At 40.5% G+C, this 18063-nt stretch overlaps 1 protein-coding gene across 1 annotated transcript in view; it reads right to left on the bottom strand.

Annotated features, from left to right (window-relative positions):
• Positions 1-626: 626 nt before the first annotated feature.
• GEMIN8 (gem nuclear organelle associated protein 8) overlaps positions 627-18063 on the bottom strand; it is a 28049-nt gene continuing 10612 nt past the window's right edge. Inside the window, exon 5 of the mRNA XM_082062076.1 lies at positions 627-2665. Within this exon, the coding sequence (XP_081918202.1) occupies positions 2418-2665 (248 nt within the window). The 3' untranslated portion in view covers positions 627-2417. The remainder of the gene's footprint in view (positions 2666-18063) is intronic.

Below are 18063 nucleotides of genomic sequence, written 5' to 3' on the forward strand. Positions count from 1 at the left end.
CAATTCTAAGTCTGCAGTAGTGTATTCCCCCCTTTCAGGCCCTAGAACAGAGTTCATAGGGAACATTTCATTCAGTTGTTTCTAGTTACAACCTCATGAAGCATATTACACCTTAGAAATAGTTAAAAGAACCAAAGGCGAGGGAATTTCTCATGTGCTTCATCTGAAGCAGGAAAGGAATCAATGTTTGTCTTGTATGAGGTCTCTACAAACACTTTTGGAGACCAGAATTTCTGCTTCTGCTAGTAGAACCAGTTGGATGGAGAAACAACCACAGCAAGAACTGAGAACTGGGTTGAAGAGTAAGAACAGCTCAGTCCCACCCATAGTTTCTTTCTTCTGTACTGAACTGTGCAGGAGAGACACCATCACCACACTGGAAATATTTCAAATAGGAACAGAAAGATCTATGCATGTTAATCTGGGACAGGGTTTTCCCCCAGCAGTTGCAACAGCCCTCCCGTTCATTTTGTACCATACCATGCGTGTGTGGTATTGACTGGCATTCCTGCCGAAGTCCTGTCAACACTCTTCATGCTTCTCAATACGTTAAAACTGTCCTTGCTCTAAGTTCAGTCTTCCTTAAACAATAGAGCAGCTAAAAGAAAGCCTTAGCATCTGAGGACTGCAGTGCTAAATTATAGAAGTTTATTTACAATAACATAAAAATAAATTACAAGGTGTTAAAAAGAGAATTTATTTGGTCAATAAAAGGAAGCCCAAACAAAACACTGAGTTTCTGACAAAATCTGCCAAAACCAAAAGTGAAGACAAATGAAGGACTGTTCATAACCCTCTTCCCTCTCCTGTCTCACACAAGTTTTTTCAGATTAATCACACCCTAAGTATTGGAGACCAGGAGCTTTTAATTTCAGCGTTCCATTTAACTCCATCTCATTACATCTAAAGTGAAGGAGGTGGAACTGAAATGAAAATGCTGCTTGGAAAAAACATAGTAATTACTAGTAAAAACAAAGCTATTCCAAATCACACCACAGACTTGCTTTGGTGGCAGAGGGCACAGCAAGTGCTGGTGTGTATTACAAACTACACATGCTACAGAGATACACCACCACACACAGTGGGCATGAACTGAAGTTAGAATTTCAGTTGTGACTTTCCTCTGTTGCCAAGTAGGCACATGAATGTTTGTCACAATTAAAACAGAATAAGGTTCCTTTGCCCTGGCAAATGCTGCTTAATAGAACTACAGCCCTTCGGCACACAATGATACGTAGCTGCAGTGCTTCACAGAAACTCCTTAGAAATGGTCGGGGTATCATGTTCTGAGGGGTCACCAGTACTGTGGGGACAATTCTGCCTCTCTAATATAGACCACTTGTGTGCCTCACTCCACCTGGTCAGCTATTAGCAGGGCAAGCACAACTGACCAAAAGTAGAGCGACCAAAGTGGAGCCCAACAACCTGAGCAGATGGATGAGCACACACAGAGACACATCCAACTTGCCTCTGTTTAAGCTTTGTGCATGCAATACGTAGGTGGGCACTGGAAAGCTGCACCTAAAATAAACATAGCCCTCAGGGCTACATAGCTTCCGCACCTCCAAATATAGCATCCGGATGTACCCATAGTCTATCAAATTAATATGTCTTCTTTAAAGCTTCAAACCCATTAGATGCTTTTTATTAGAATGGCAAAAAATCACTGTAGGCACTGGCCCCAAGAGGACTTTGTCCTCTTCAGTTTCTCTCTGTCAACAGACAAGGGCCACATCAGGCTTCTCCCTCACTCCCCTTACCCCCTTTCATTAAAACATTTTTCTATATAATGTTGCTTTAGAATTGAACTCCTGCCAGACAATTATCAGCCTGGAAGAAAAACTTCCTGCTTTATTAGAAACCTTTGAAAAATAATTCAAATTGCTGTGCTACAGTCATTTGATATGTTGTATCTTGGCCAGTGGTCTCCTTGTCCTCAAAAAAAATGCAAGATTAGCAGACATAACACTTCAAGCTGTGCTGTGTTCAATGGGATCCAAATGCTACTATGTTAAATAAGACTAAAAAATGGGATCACTCAATATCCTAAATAGGAAGAGCAGACAATTCATATAGCCTTTTTCGCATCACTTTAAAGTTTTCCCAGTTCACCGAATATAAACATCATTATGTTTATTGCAAGAATGGTCAAGGTAGGCAGGTATCAAAAGTGTGAAACTATAACTTTAGAGAGGTCCCTCCTATTACTACTTGAGAACTGCATGTAGGTAGAACAGATTGTGATTGTTGCTGACAGACAGTGTAAAAGGACTGCAGGGCAAAGGAACATGATGCCCTTGACAGCCTCTGCCCCAAAGCCCAACTAAACCCCAAATTTGTGGTCTGTTCTTTCAGCAGCACAACCTGAGGCACCCTTCCCTACAGCTCTGCACCAGGTCAGAGCACAGTCCAGGTACTCACAGCTTAAGGGGAATAATGGGCCAGTATTTGGGCTGTTTTTTGTCACAGTTTCTATCAAAGATGAGCTGCAAGGCTGCCTCCATTGCCTGGATTTTGTCAGCTTCAGCACCATACAGTTTCTTCATTTCTGCCATTCGCCTCTCCCCAGGTCTCTCTGTGGGCGGCTCCACAGTTCGCTCTGTCCTGTGAAGGTCTTGATCAGCATCCACGTACTGTTGCTCAGCTTCCAGCTGCTGCTGTCTCCCTAGACAAATAAACCACAAGAGATGTAAATTACCGAACTATCAACCAATCATGTTTTGTTTTAACTTTTTAATATTACATATTCCTTGAATATGAAATATTAAAATTTGTGCTGGATCTAGAGGGATGAGATCCAACATTCTAAGGTGCTGTCAGCTTCTGCAACTTAGAAAACAAATTGCATGGTACTTGTCCTGCTGTGCTCATTATGCATAATGGCAAATTCCTACTAAGTATCATGACAAAGTTGGGCTGGAAGAAGTGGGGAGAAAAGAAGAGATCCTGGAATTGAATCCTAAAACTGTAGAAAACATACATATGTCCTGAAAAGAAAACAAAAACAAAACCAAAGCAAATACCTCAAACCCCTCACTCCTCACCCAAAAAAGCTCCGCCCCCCCCGCCCCAACCAAAACCCATAACCAAACAGAGTTGTTTCCAAATAAATTACTTCATAGCTGAGATAAGGAAACAATGCACAGGAGAACACAACTTTAGCTGAACTATTGCCAAGCGAAAATGTAATCAGTTACCACTCTATGAAAATGAACAAATTGGTCTGTAACATATCTGCCATCAAGTGCATCCAATGAAATACAGCTGTAAGCGTTGTGTTTAGATAAACTATCCAACCTCATCCATTTCTCAAGACTTGTGAAGTTCAAAACTGACAGCCTTACTGCTATTGCTTTGTAGACAAACCAAAACAGCACACAACATAAATCCCCACACCACATTTTTTAAAGAGGATTTAAAACAGCTCAGAGACATGAAACATTTGGACCAATCTGTCATCAAAAATCGTCTTCGGTAGGCCCAATCAGGGAGCAACAACTCAATTTTACGTGCCCAAACTTACCTCCATTTCCTGGGTGCTGCTGTGATGGAACAAATAATGCTCTGTGCAGCTAAACCAGCAAAGTGCTATACAAGACTCCCTTCTTATGGGGACCTGTCTGTCCACAAGATGAAGAAAATCACCTGGTGGTTGAACTCTTCTGCCTACCAATAATGAAGGGCGGTTCTCAAAACTTCATCACAGAAACAGTTCCATGCTAATGACAGCACTTTAAAAAAAAAGGCAAAACCGAAACAAAAAAACATCAAAAGGGAGAGTGTCCACAGGTCAGGATGCATTAGTCACACACAGGACATGCTTCTCAGCATTTGGTGCCATGTACATCTTCCCCCCTTCCCCTAAGACAGGGATTTAGCTTCCACAAAACACATGACATCTGCAAACCTTAACCAAAAATTAAGTATCCTGACATATCTGTGTCAAACATCTGCAGTTTATTTTTACACTGGAAAGTACTGTACAGAGCAGCCAACTGACTGTCTGTCAGCCTTCCTAAGTGAATTATCCCAAGTACCTCATTCACAAAAAATATGTATTTTAAACAGTATAATCAGAATTTTCAATTCTGACATCTTTTTGTTCGATAGTGACAGAGAAAGCTTTTGTCCTGGCATTTCAAACATCTACAAACATCTACAGTTTTGTGTTGGTAGGCAAAGGGCAGGAGGGCTTGAGGAGTTCTCAGCAATCTATTCCAGAGAGCTGTTTCACTTTCTGTGGTTTCCCTTTAAGGGCACACCCCATGAAGTGGGCTGCACTGCCAGAATTCATGAGGAAACATACATTAGAGTCCATATGTGTTTTTGGAAAAGTCAGATTTATTTGGTGTCAGGCCATTTTACCCAGAAGGTCTGAATTAGAAGAACCAACATTGCCTACAGAGGGCCCAGCACCATGTGGACAGGCTACAGCACCCAGGCTGTGGCTACACAGGTCACTTGCACCCCACTGAAACAAACTTCTTGGGACCCCAGACTGCCCACAGTGAGGTAACAGGCTTTTAAAAGATGAACTTGATGCAAATTACACTGAGTAGTGTTAGACAGAAAAGAAAAATCTATGCTGGATCAACACTGTTTCCCACTGAAGGTTACGCAGCAAAACTCTAGCAGGGCAATGAACTGAAACTTTATTTGTTGACCCTTTTGGGGCACAAAGATAATTCATTGTACGTTTGTATTGCACACAGAAATTTTTTATTCACTTGTTCCATAAATCCATGCTAGAGACAGCTGCTTCCTCGCTTGCTTGCTACAGAATGCTCTCTGATAGCTCATTGCACACCGTAGCACTTAAGAAAAACTAATTTCTCTAGAGATAGATAATGAATTCTTCTGTTTGGAAATTAAATGGGTCTCTAGCAGAAGCTCTATGATGGATAAGTGGATTACAGTTGAGTGTACATCTATCTCCATTTTCTAGAACAGAGCAGTTCATAAACCCAAAAATCCTAATGTTAACAATCCAAATAATATCAATTTAAATTCCATTCTCAAAATTACCTAATGAGCTTTTGGAGTATGTTTTCCTTTACACTAATCAGATACACTGCCCTTAACTTTTTAACTTAACTTCTGCTATTGCATAGCTACTAGTTAAAAAATCCCCACAGAAATTCTGTGACAGTCTTAGACATGTAAATCAGCTCTACAGAATGCTGAGAGAGGCTGGGGACAGCAATCTGCTAAAGGGACCCACCGTTTTTTGTACCAAAGGCTGAGTTTGAACACAGAACACAGCAGGTGCTGCGGGTAATACCAGTGCAGCTGCGTGGAATAGGTTGCAGTTTGAAATCAATTATTTGTGGAGAGATACCACCACAATAAACTCCACCTTCAGTCACAGCACTAGTTGCTGTCATGGACAATCAAGAGAAGAGAAGCCATGGAAATAAATGGGTTTATAAACTACCACTTTTCCAAAAAGAGTATTTCCCGCCAAAAATACAGATAAGATATAGATGATAGCAGAGGGAAGTTTTGCCCTGTTGAGATGCACACTAAACTTGCTTTGGTGGGGCAGGGGCTGGGAAGTAGAACTGCTCTTATTTCCAGCAGTCTGACACATTTTGAAAACAATACAAAGCAATGCAACTTTAGCTAAATGTGCAACTACTTCTTCATCAAAAAGATGACAAGCAACATCTGACAATGGAAAAAAACCCCAAACAAACAAAATTATAAACTGTCTATAGCCCTAAAACTACAGAGGCAACCAGAATTTCACTGAAGTAAGCACCAAATATTCATCCATGAATTAGGTAGCAAGGTTTACCAAAACACTGATTCTCTGCCTGCAGCAATGAAGTCCCCAGCTCATTCTCAATCAGAGATTCACACTCCAAATTTTTAAGTTGTTGTGCTGCCATGTTACAAATGTGAAACAAATAATTTTTACACAATTCTAACTTCCTTCCACTTCACACACACTAAAATAAACGTGCTTTCTTTTGCAGCATTCCTCTTCAACTACTGGCAAGCTTCCCCCAGTCACAGAACAGTATTTGCAAATGTTCACAAGGCAAGGCAGGCAGCTGAAGTGGTGGTTGGTTCCTGCACAAAGGAAAAGGCATCACTGACATCTTCCTAACTGGTCACTTCCTTGTCTTCCCAAAGATGCTCTTGCTCTCTTAAAGCTCTTTTCAGAATTAACTTATTCCTGACAAGTCCAGTTCTGCTGGGAAGGCATCATTACCTGGCCAAAACCATCTTCTTCCAAACACAGTAAATGGCCTTTTTCTTCACCTTTAAGGAATACTGAGATCTCTACCTAGCTCATACTGCATCCTGGGCCATCATCAGTGATTCCAGGCATTTTAAAAGAAAGTTTTGGTTTGCTGTTCCCCCCCCCAACTTTTCCCGCCTTTCATGGATGACTCTTAATCAGCTGAAAAGTGAACAAATATAGACAACTAACTCCACCCTCAGGGACTGCCAAAAGCGGGATAAACAGTAACGAGTTACTTCACTATTCACTGCATTTGAGGCTTCATGCAGACACAAACACCCTCGTACATACTTTCAGCAAAACTATGACCTAAGCCTTTAAAGACATAAGCCATTTTCCCCATAGGCACTTAGAAACTCAGATGTCTTGTTTCTCTTATTTTATAAAAAGGAGATTGTCATATATTTTCTGTAGGTTTGATCCAATTTGCTCTTCTTTCTTTGTAATATCCTTTGAGAAGCTTAAGTAGTAATAATAAAAACAAAATCCTCTCTGGAATTCATCCTTTTCTTATCAATAAAAGCCCAACCAACCAAACAGAAACCCCCAAACAAAACAAAACACCAAAACAAAACACCAAAAAAAAACCTGACAACACCAAAATCCCCCAAAACAAATTCCCTTATTTGGCGAGAAGTCTCCATGGAGAGACTTTTCAACATTAAAAGAAGATAAAAGTAGGGAGTGTAATTATCTATGTTGGATCTTTAATGGAAAACTCATACCCAGCACTGTGTGGCTTCTTGTACCATTTTTAGCTCTTAATATTTATACGTCCAACCCTGAGCTCCCTGTGGCCAGTGACCATACACACCCTGGAGTTTCTTACATAGGCAGCCTTCCCCACAGTTCTCTGGGTGCACACACACCGCAGTCCGCCCCATTCTGCCCCACACCATGGTAGTTATTTATGGTAAGAGACCAAGGGCTTGCTTCTCCTAAGGGTCAAATGGCCTTTACTGACTTTCAGTTTCTTGCTTAGTTCGCACATTATTTATTCTTCAAGTAAGTGTTGCGTTTTCCTCAGGCTTGATCTGGTTTCTCTTTTCCGTGACTTCGGACTGACCTATACCTCCATTTGCATATTTGTCTGCTTATTTCAAACAAGGAATGATTTTCTGTTACTGCTGCATATGCACTTTCTGAGCTTTCTCATCTTGTCTTAAATGCTACCTGAGCTGATCTTGAGCAGCCCACACTAACAGAGTTAAAACACCACCCATTTCTACTGATTAAAAACTCCTAGTTCTCTCTTTGAATGCCACTTCCCACAAGCCTATCTGCTGTGTTAAATATTCTGCCCACACAGGCTTCTCGAAGCAAAATGCCAGCTTCTTCATCTCCCTAGAAAAGCTAAGTACCTTTACCATAAATTTACAGACAGGTTTTTTTGAAGTGATACCATCAGACCATTTTATTATGCCCATACTTGCATGAACCAGGCACATCATGGGGAAAAACCTAAATCTTTGCCTAAAGGAATTCCAACAAAATAAGGATTTAAATCTGAGGATTTGTAAACAGGATATTCAAGGATTTTAATTTCTACAGAGCTCTGGATTTCCAGAGGGCTGACATCTCAAGCATTACTCTTTATCAAGTGCAAAGCTTTGCAGGACAAAGGTTTCCATCAGTGGGAGCCTGTGAGATACAAACAATTGTGAATTAACCCCCACATCCGTAAAGACAAAATAGTACAGGCTGCTGAAACAGCACGGTCTGATTTGCTGGAGAGTTACTTTAGAACACTAAGCAAGTTGAAAGAAATTGTAGAAACGTACTGAAAGAAGACAGCGACAATTTTACAGAGGAATGAACAGCCTCATTCTAGCTATTATAGGAAGTTGGCTTAGGAAAAACAGATACGTTTAAAATTCTCCTTAAATTTAAGGCCTCCTGCTTGCAAAAAAAAGTAACAAAAGGCTTAGAGATGACACAATGTAACTTCCCCTTTCCCATTTTTTAACAGGAGAAGTCTGATCTTCAAAGAAGTAGAGACACCTAGGCTGTATCTTCCTATGCCAGCAGCCTAATCTGTGCAGAAAACTCAAATGCTGTAGGCGGCTTGAAAACATTAATTTGGAATAAAGTGTCTTTTTGGGAGAATAATTGCCTGCAATGATAAGCTCTCAGTCACCAGAGTCACAACCACCATGAAAGAAAATATCAAAAATGCTGAACATATTAAAACCCCAAGTGTCTACACTGACAAGTTTTCCATCTGCTAGTTGAAGAGGGAATGAGTTAAAAGAAATTGAGTATTTGGCCATATATATCTACACGCAATGCAATATTCTCAAGAAAAAAAAAAGAAAATGTTCTGTTACAGACTTTGAAGTAAGAGCAGATGTGATTCCTTGGCAGGCTTGTGGCAGTGTGAAACCATGGTTCCATGGACATTTTCCTTTCCTCAGTTACAAAACCATCTTGTGCAGTTTCTGCTCCCCTCCTTCTCCCTTAGCTGCATGCTCCAGCTCCCAGGCCTCTCAAGGATATCACTACAATTGTCTACGGGGCTACACAATGAATCCAACAAAAAAACCCAAACCAAACCAACCAACCAAATGAACAAAAAACACAAACTAAAACAACTTCAAACCACCCAAAAGTGTTATATTTAATTCTGGTATAGTTCAGTGTCTTGGCATTGCACATGCTGAACTGAAGGGGCAGCACAGGAGCAGAAGCAGAAAAATTGCTTAACCTGGCTTTGGCACTGAGATGTGTTCATCCAAGCATGGCCTGACTGCAAACCTGCTGGTAAAAGTGGGAAACAGTCTACGGCGAGAGAGCGGACTCCCTGAGAAAGACGCTGTTGCAACAGGCTGTCTAAGCAGACAGCAAACAGATTTTTAAAATCTGTAGTATTCAGTTTGATACCTTCTCTTTCACTATAATACAGATTTTTCTACACATTCTAAAGAGGACAGCTCTGTAAAAACAGAGCAAAATTACTTACCAAGACAGCAAGCTGAGAGAAACGACCTTGAAATATAAATGAACAGAAAGCCAGGAAGTAAGTTTAGAATCAAGGTGTTCCACTTCAGGTTTGCTATTGGGTGGTATGTATCACTCTCAAGTTAATTAACCACATGCCTCACTGGAATTATTCTGTAACATAAATCTAACACTTTCCTACCTGACAGAGAGTTTTAAAGAATTAATGATCTCACATTATTTTGAAATCTGTGGGTTAAATAACTGGCAGAAAGTTGCACAATTAACTGGAGAATAAAGAAGCTAATTTCTGTTTTAGAAATAGGATTGAAAACCAAGAAGGGTTGTCTTGTGGCCTCCAAAAAAACCTGCCAAAGATCCTAGACAGAAACAATATAAGCCTTCATGTCCATGCTTAAAATAGCAGTAGGCTACACCAGTTACTGCCCAACTAAACATTAAATCACCTTTCTTTTATTTTCTTCTATTACTTTGCACAATGAAACTGTTAAGAGGGGGTATTCTTATCTCAACCAGAAAATGAACTGAAACAATCAAACCCCATGCACATGAAGCAACCAGCTAGCCCAGTGGAAACTCAAGTGAAAGCCTGCTCTAGATATCTGAATGCTATAAATCTAATTCATAATCAGGTATATGTATTTTACCCAGAGAGGCTGTGGAGTCTCCTTCTCTGAAGACATTAAAAAAGCCTGGACATGTTCCTGTGCAACACACCCTGAGTGAACCTGCTTTATCGGGGGGGTTGGACTAGAGCATCTCCAGAGGTCCCTTCCAAACCAGACATTCTGTGATTCTGTGACATGTGCAACTAGGATGGAAAATACTCAGGCGAGATTGGCGTAACCAGGGGTCTGTGTCACACCAGAGACATCAAGGTGTCCAGACTGTTCGCTTGTGCCATCTGACAGAATTAAACAGCCAGGAAGTTGCTGACCGACCCCCACTGCTTAGAATTAGTACAGGATCAGGCACTGGCAGCTGCCTCTAGTAAGGATCAAGTCTACAGCAATAAGATTAAATACAGACCAGCTGACTCTGCACTCCCATCCCCCAAGACAACTCCAATCTGTCACTGATGGCAACAATGCTGACGCCAGACAGAGACCAGCACTAGAGTAAACAGAAGGATTACTTAAACCTATATATATAACTGTATCCATATATACACATACATTTATGGCGTAGCCAGGAGACTGAACAAGGGAATGTTCAAATTTAAAATTGCTGCTTTAAACGCAAACCAACACATAAAGGAAACATGAGTTTCACAATCATTTGGTACATGTGCCCTGAATAGAAATTAAGCAGATGCACTCAGAAAAAAAAGTGTTCCACGATGTACAATGCTAGACAGCTAAATAATGCCAATGGTTTGGTGCTTTCAGGCAAAAAAAAAGGAAGTAGCCCGTGTCAGTCTTCTAAATCAAACTCCCACCATCAAACTTTACACTGAAATTTATTTCTTGCCTCCAGCCACAGACTATATGGCTGAATTCAAGTTTGGTTACTGTATCACCCGACAAAGCAACTCTGTAATATAAGCAAGGAAATCTGCTACTTTATCTAAAACATTTGAAGAATAATATTTTTTTTGAGAGCAACCTGTAATCATGTCACTGTTTTTCTGTAAGGAAACATAGACAGACTATGACCTTTCAGTTAACCGGCAGGTCCATAGCTTAGTGTTACCACAGACACGCAGAATAACAATCTCTGATCCAGATAAATTAATTTCAGCAGGTACATATGCACTTTTCCCATGTTGTTAGTAAACTACAGCGTGCTGCCTGACCAAGTTTTGAAAGAGACATCTAGAAAGAGGGTCAAACTACAGGAATCAGCAAAATATATCACAACTTGTGAAAGAAAGGGCTGAGAGATAGCTTTGGAAACTTACTTTGCCTCTGAGCTTCTCATTGGTCATTTCAGCATTTTAGTAAATTAAATGAAATATACTTAAGTATATGAGGATAACTGCTTACCCAATCTTAAAAACACAAAAAAACCCCATTGGGAAAATACACCAAAGAAAACCTGCAGATGCGCATTTATTGTACCTTCCACAGAAGGGAAATGTTTGACTAGAAGTAATTCCAGAGTTGGTTGCTGGAGCAGAAGTCTGAGCACTGTCTCCTTTCAAAGAGGCAGCTGGCATCCTGCCCTTCAGAAAGTCAAGTTGTAGTTCTTAGCAAGTGGGAGCTCCATGTCTCCCCTCTGTCACTTCAATGGGGCAATTCATATGTGAAGGAAGCGTTTAAGTGACTTGAGGAAGAGAAGACTTTACATGAGGAGAGCCATCAGATTAAAGCCCATCTAGCCTGAGAGCCTGTTCAGGACAGAGGTCAGTAACTAATGGCAAGGGAAGAACACAAAGTAGGGAATGCAAATAACTACGCAGCTCCAGCTTTACCTACTGAGAAATGGAGAGACCAGAGAAAGGTAGATACTTCTTTCTGCGCTCCTCCAAAGCCAGCCAGATGCTCAGTCATTTATCACCTCAACACCTCCTCCACTAACACATCACACACGATGCAGTCCCCATAGTCTGGACTCTCCTACAATTTCTCAGCCTCCTTGCCACCATACCAGTGGCCAAAAATCCCAAAGCAATGATAACTGATGAATTTTAAAGTGAGTCTTCCAACCCTTCTGCTCAGCAACCACATCAGAAATTGTACATCTCCTAGAAATGAGGGTGCTCTGCAAGGCTTGTGCAGAATGAGAGAACAACAGCATTGTCTTGTTAGTATTTGAACAACCATACTAAAATGGAGGCCCAGCATGCTCTTTGGAGACCTACATTCCTTGGCAAAGTTCCTCCAATTTCTGTGAATACAGATCTGACTTTCAGAGCAACAACCACCACTTCAGCAACTACAAATGGAATTAAACCCAGGAGATTTTTTGTCCAGCTAAATGTGAACAATAGCAATCAATAGTATAACATCCATTTAATTTATTTCAGTACAAATCTAATTTCAATATAAATATTAATTTAGGATTTATTGTTAATTTTACATTGTCTCCATGATTTCAGTGTACTGCAGAGCAGTGTTCTGACACCTTAGACATGTGTCCTTGGCAGGGGGAAGCTCTGACATCGAGGTACAGTTTCGGGTACTTTGGAGGCTAATAACAATTCTACACTGGTGAACAGCTGGATCAATCTGTACCGAGTATTTCATAAGCCTGCAGTACAACTGTTTCTCCGTGTGTCATCATATCAACTTTCTATATTTTCCTGAGACAAGGAAGCACTATCATCCCTGTATTACAGGTCCAAATAAAGAGAAAATGGACAAAAATTTCTAGAGCAGGAGGTGCTTTAGATTGCTTGGAATGGGCTTCACAGCAGATCACATCACAAGGTGGCACAGATGTTTAACCCAGCCACTGGGAAAAATAAGACTAACAATGTTCCCTTGCACCTTGGAGTTTAAGATGCATCTTCCTTTGGGTATAAATGACTAGCTCCTTTCTTCCTGGAAGGCACGGTTGGATGAGAAAGATTATTATTTTGAATATCTGTTTCTAAATTCCACCTAGGCTGAAAGCTTTTGTGAATCTAGTCCCAAATGGCATGTTCAAGATCACAATGGAAGTCTGTAAAGGCCACCCAAGTCTGAGACAGGCAGCCTAATAGCCTCTGTCTCTCTCACTTGATTTTGAGCATGTGAAGAAATGAGTTTCAAAAAGACCTAGGCAGATGGAAGTCTCTGAATTCTCAGTTTCTGCCTCCACAGTTCCCACATTTCGCTAATGACAATGGACATGAACTCCATCTGGGTGCTTCTGATAAAACCGAGGCACAGTGAGAGATGTTGAAAAGCAAACTGTGCCTCTGAAGTCTTGGCATTAACATCACCCCATCGAAATTAGCAGGGGTAAATCGTGTCTCCAAGCCAATCTGAGGTGTACTTTATAACAGAGATACCTAAAATATGTGACACTAAAAATATTTTCCTGTCATGCTTTGTTGTAGATTCTGAGCAGGTTTTGTGGATAAAGACCACAGAAAGCACACAACATCATGACATCCATTTCCATTCAGAAGGTTGAGAGTAACATGCTAAAAGTCGACAAATTCAGATTTATCAACACAGAACTGATACCAAGCTCTCTCCTAAGTAAAATGATTTAGAATTCCAGAAATGCTGCATGTGGCACCTAGATGTTCAGAACCAGTAACTGAGGAATTTTAGGGGAAATGGAAAAGTGCATAAACTGTGAAAACAGACAGCCCGAGTCAAGTGATTAGCAGAGAGGAGTTTTTATGCCACTTTTCCCTAGAGCTATGTCAGTCAGCATGGTCTCACCTGCTCTTTTCCACAGCAGCTGCAGCTGCTTTCACAGCCTCCCCTGCAGGGACCAAGAACGAAGAGAAGACCAGAGGAGCCACTCAGAGCAGCTGCAGATGCTAATGGTGTAAGCAAGCAGGCAGACCTGGCCTTCAAAAAATTACCAGCATCAGTTCTGAGTGTAAGTAGTATCTGTGTCTTCCCACACCAAACTGTTCTCATATGAAGCAATCTTCCTTAACAGCATCCTGAAAGCTATTTTTGTTCTTAGAACAAGACTGAGGAAGGATTCCTGGTTCCATACTTGGCCTCTCAGCTGTGGGGTCTGCCTGGTGGTTCACTGCCAAAGGTTTGCAAAGCCCAGGTATGTCACAGCAATGCCCTCCAGCCTTGGAAACCGCACAAACACGAAACAGGTGCTGACGATCTGCTTGTCTGACCTAAAACTAAATTACCACATGTATTTTCTTTGTAAAGAGAAAGTATCAATAGCTAATCCATTACAGCAAGCTACCGACCTGTTTCCATGGGATCCTTCTGACACCAGAAACTATCAAAAAACAGCTATCAAAACAGATAGATCTAGCACATGGATGGTGAGGGACAGAGTAGCAACGTTCTGTCTCTGTCCTGCACATCTTATTCCTTATATCCTCAAGACCAGTCCAGTCAGAAGGAACAGCACTGATTTACTAAGAGGAAAAGCAACATAAGATTACAACTTCTTTTAGTGATTCATGAATAACATAGGGATAATAGCTGTCTGGGAGAAAAGGTAGCTCAAATCCTATATTTGTTCAGCAAAGATGATGTCGACAGGATATGTTTTGGTCCCAGGGATGACATCTAACTTAACAGTTCAGCAAAAGGTCTAGAATGAACAATTCTTCTCAGATCACATTGTCAATTCTTCTACCACTTGAGGCTTTTGCTCACTTCCTGCTGAGTTACTCAAAATCCCTTACAAATATAAATAAATTGAACCTCTCAATAAGCCACCTGAGGTACCTATTATCTTCACTATAACAACAGGAACGCGCTAGTAAAATAAAGGGTGACAATTTCAAACACACGTTTCCAAAGTTTAATACATATTTTCATATTAAGACAGCTTTTTTTCGTTACAATAAAAAGAGGAAATAGAGGTGTTTGACATCTTGGCATTTCTCTTGAAGCAATGTCTACACTAGTTACACTGAACCACATGAGCTTATTTATCCATGGTCCTAGCTATAAACCTGCTGCCACACAAATACCAGTACTACACAGAACACTTAGGAAGAGCTGAGCCCAGCACAACCACTGGCAGACAGGGAAGTGGCTACTCCAGGGCCCTGCTCCACCCAACTGTCCAGGCTGCACACATGGGAGTGTGGTCCACAGCATTCTCAGATGCCACCCAGACGCTGAAGCCTTCGGCCTTCCTTAGGAGCAAAACAACAAGCCTGGCGTTGCACTAGTGTACTTTCAGGGGTTGCCAACACTGTGAAAGAATCTCAGCCTGAGGCACATAATAAATAATAAAGACTTCACATATAATTCTCAGTTCTATATAATAACCCTCACACAACTCCCCTGAGCATGCAGCAGAGGAAATCCATTTCTGACTGCATCTGTTCCAGTGATAACAGAAAGCACACTGTTTCCTCGGCAGCACCTCAAGCTTTCTAACTTCTCTTTTCCAATAATTCCTGTAGCAGCAAGTACACCTGTACAGCACAATTCACCGCAAAATGTGTTGGACTGATAGGAGAGACACAGGTCCACAGAGCAAAGCTACAAATTCTTGTAAGCTCAAATTCTGTCTCTGGTATGATAGCCAAGGACATTTTCTTGACTATCACATATTCTAGGAATGGCTGTGTTCCCAAATTGATACTCTTAGTACAAAGATAACCTTGTCTCTCAGGAAAGGGATATAAAACTGTGCCCAACTGTTGCTCCACAAATGCAATATTTTTGCAAGTACAGATTAGTTTTCAATATTAAAGAAGTGTAAATCATGGCACTTCCCATTGTTTCTCTAGCAAGAAGGCATTTTCTCAGCTGTTGTCTTCCAGTACCAAACAACACACCGGACACAGTGTGTGCACTTGAGAAGCTTCTGCTGCTACATAAATAGAAGGTTCAATCATCAAGAACAGAGATGTGGTACAAAAGGAGAGCTTTTCTCCTTCAGTTCACAAAATAACGTGCTTCAAAAGCATCTCTGAAGCACCCACACATATTGCAGAGAGCACTCTTATTTCACAGGCATTACTAAGAAACTTCTGCAATTCAGCTTCTAAAGATGGTGGGAAAAGTTCATGAGACAACAAGGCTGAGAAAGCCACGGAAGTTGAGCAGATATTGATAAGTTCACAATGCACACTGCTTTGACAGTTCAGGGTAAAGAAGAAGAAAATAAAAAGATGTTGGTGACCAAGAGTAAGTATTGAACTGCAGTCTGATAGAAAAAGAGACAGACGAAAAATAGGGAGAAGCATTCACCAAAAGCGAAGGAAAGAAGGAGAACATGGAGGCAAAAAACCTGCATCAACGTCTATTTTCCAAAGCAGCACATAGGCCTTAAACAAAACCAAAAGCTTCACGATCTCGTACTATTCAAACAAGTTTCAAAACATGGAAAATTCCATTACTCCCTCTTCATGGAAGAGGCAGTGGCAACCGTCATCTTTCAGAGAAAAAGAAACCCCATGGAAAAAAAAGCTGCAAGTTACAGATTTGAAACAAATACCTTCATTCACCATTTCCTTTCAATTATTTTTTTAAAGGTTTTCCATCTGGCATGAAAATTTTAAGTTGAGACAACATTACTTTGGGAAGAGATGGAGGACATGTGTTGGCAATACAAATAGAGGCTTTAATGGAAAAAACTAGCCATAGCATTAACAACTGACAGACTATTATCCTTCAGTAATGAACTGACATGATGGTACTTCCTTTTGCTTTTCTTTGTTTTTAAATGAAGAACACTGTTGACTACTACAGGATGGTTCTCAATGTACTCGCAATGCTGTATTCACTCAATTGCAGTTGTCATTTTCTTATATGTAAAAAGGAGACAAAGTAAAACTGCATAAGGACAAACTACGTTTCAAAGGAAAAATTTTGAAGTGTAATAAATACATGTAATTAGACAATTTAGAGAATTGTTAGGCTTGTGAATCTTCCTTTCTTGGTTTTTGTCCTTTCAATTCTTGCAAATATAAAAAGGCATCTTACTGTATTCTGTCCTTTACCTCTAGGATGCTTGAATAATTCAGTACACTACCTAGGTCTGACAGGTATGGTAAACCAGAAAAATAACATCATGCTTTTCAACAGCCAGAGGGAAGACATTTAAATGCAACTAAAAACATCCCCAAGAAGCACAGAATATTAGGATCACCAGTTACAAGAAGAACCAGAACAACAGACTAGCCTGACAAGAAAACTCCTTAAAAAATAGAATCACTAGATAATTATTAAAATGATTGCATATGAAGAAACAACTGGAGAGGGAAGAAATTAAAACTGTCTGTAAGGGATTTTAACGAAATGTGCCATATATCTAGAACACAAGATAAGTTTGTAGTGCATTAATATGTCTGAGTTCATGCAGTCTCAGAAAAACTCTGCTCACAATTACTTCAGGGCATTCCAGGAACACACAACTTGACTGCAACACGTGAAATGAATACAAATGAATACAAAATTAGGAAGAATTTCTCATGAATTCAAAGACAAAAAAAAGAGACTGTTTAAAAAGAGGTTGTTTGTGAACAATTGTATCACCGCTGAAGTGTTAAATCATGCAGCAAGGCTCAGAGTTTGCCAGTTTCAAAGGCTTGAAAGTCAGCCAATCACTGCAAATGCCCACTGTGGAAAAAAGCCTCCCCGCCCCCCCAAAAAACCCCAAACAACAACAACAATATCACTACAGAAGTTAAGAATCTGCTTATTCTTCAAGTTTATGGCAGTTACCAAAAAATGAAATAAACCTGAAGTTTTCTTCTTTGGGTAGTCTGGTAGGATGGCTTTCTTATCTTTGAAACCTTTCTCTTTGCAATTAGTGTTAATGCTTGTATGTCACCATCCAGACACAGAAGTCTTTCCCACCTACATCAGGTCTGTTTAAATCTTCCACAGTTAAAGTTTGCAAGATGTTATCCTCTGATGTCTGAGATCACATTACCTCCAGCAGACTCTAGATCAGGGATTAGAAATAAAAGAGTTTGACATCAGCTAGGATTGTTATGTCCATCTGATTATCCTTTTACATGTTGACGAAACATGGATCATGTGTGGGAACCAGCTATATCTTACTCACTAAATCAAGACTCTCAATAGGCATGTTGAAAATAGCTGCATTAATGCTGAGTAGCATTTCCTAATTTGCAGGGCTCGGACAGACCAGACTAATGGAAGTCATCCTCCACAAAGATAAATCAGATCTCCACCCCCCTTCCTTAAGTGCCAAATTCCCCTTTCTGTTTGTCCCATTGCCCCTCTTTTCCTGTGTGTCTCACACTTCAGCAAGTTGCCAATATATATATATTAAACTCTTGCATA

The sequence above is a fragment of the Streptopelia decaocto genome, assembly GCF_964273445.1.
Source record: "Streptopelia decaocto genome assembly, chromosome: 1".
NCBI lineage: Eukaryota > Metazoa > Chordata > Aves > Columbiformes > Columbidae > Streptopelia > Streptopelia decaocto.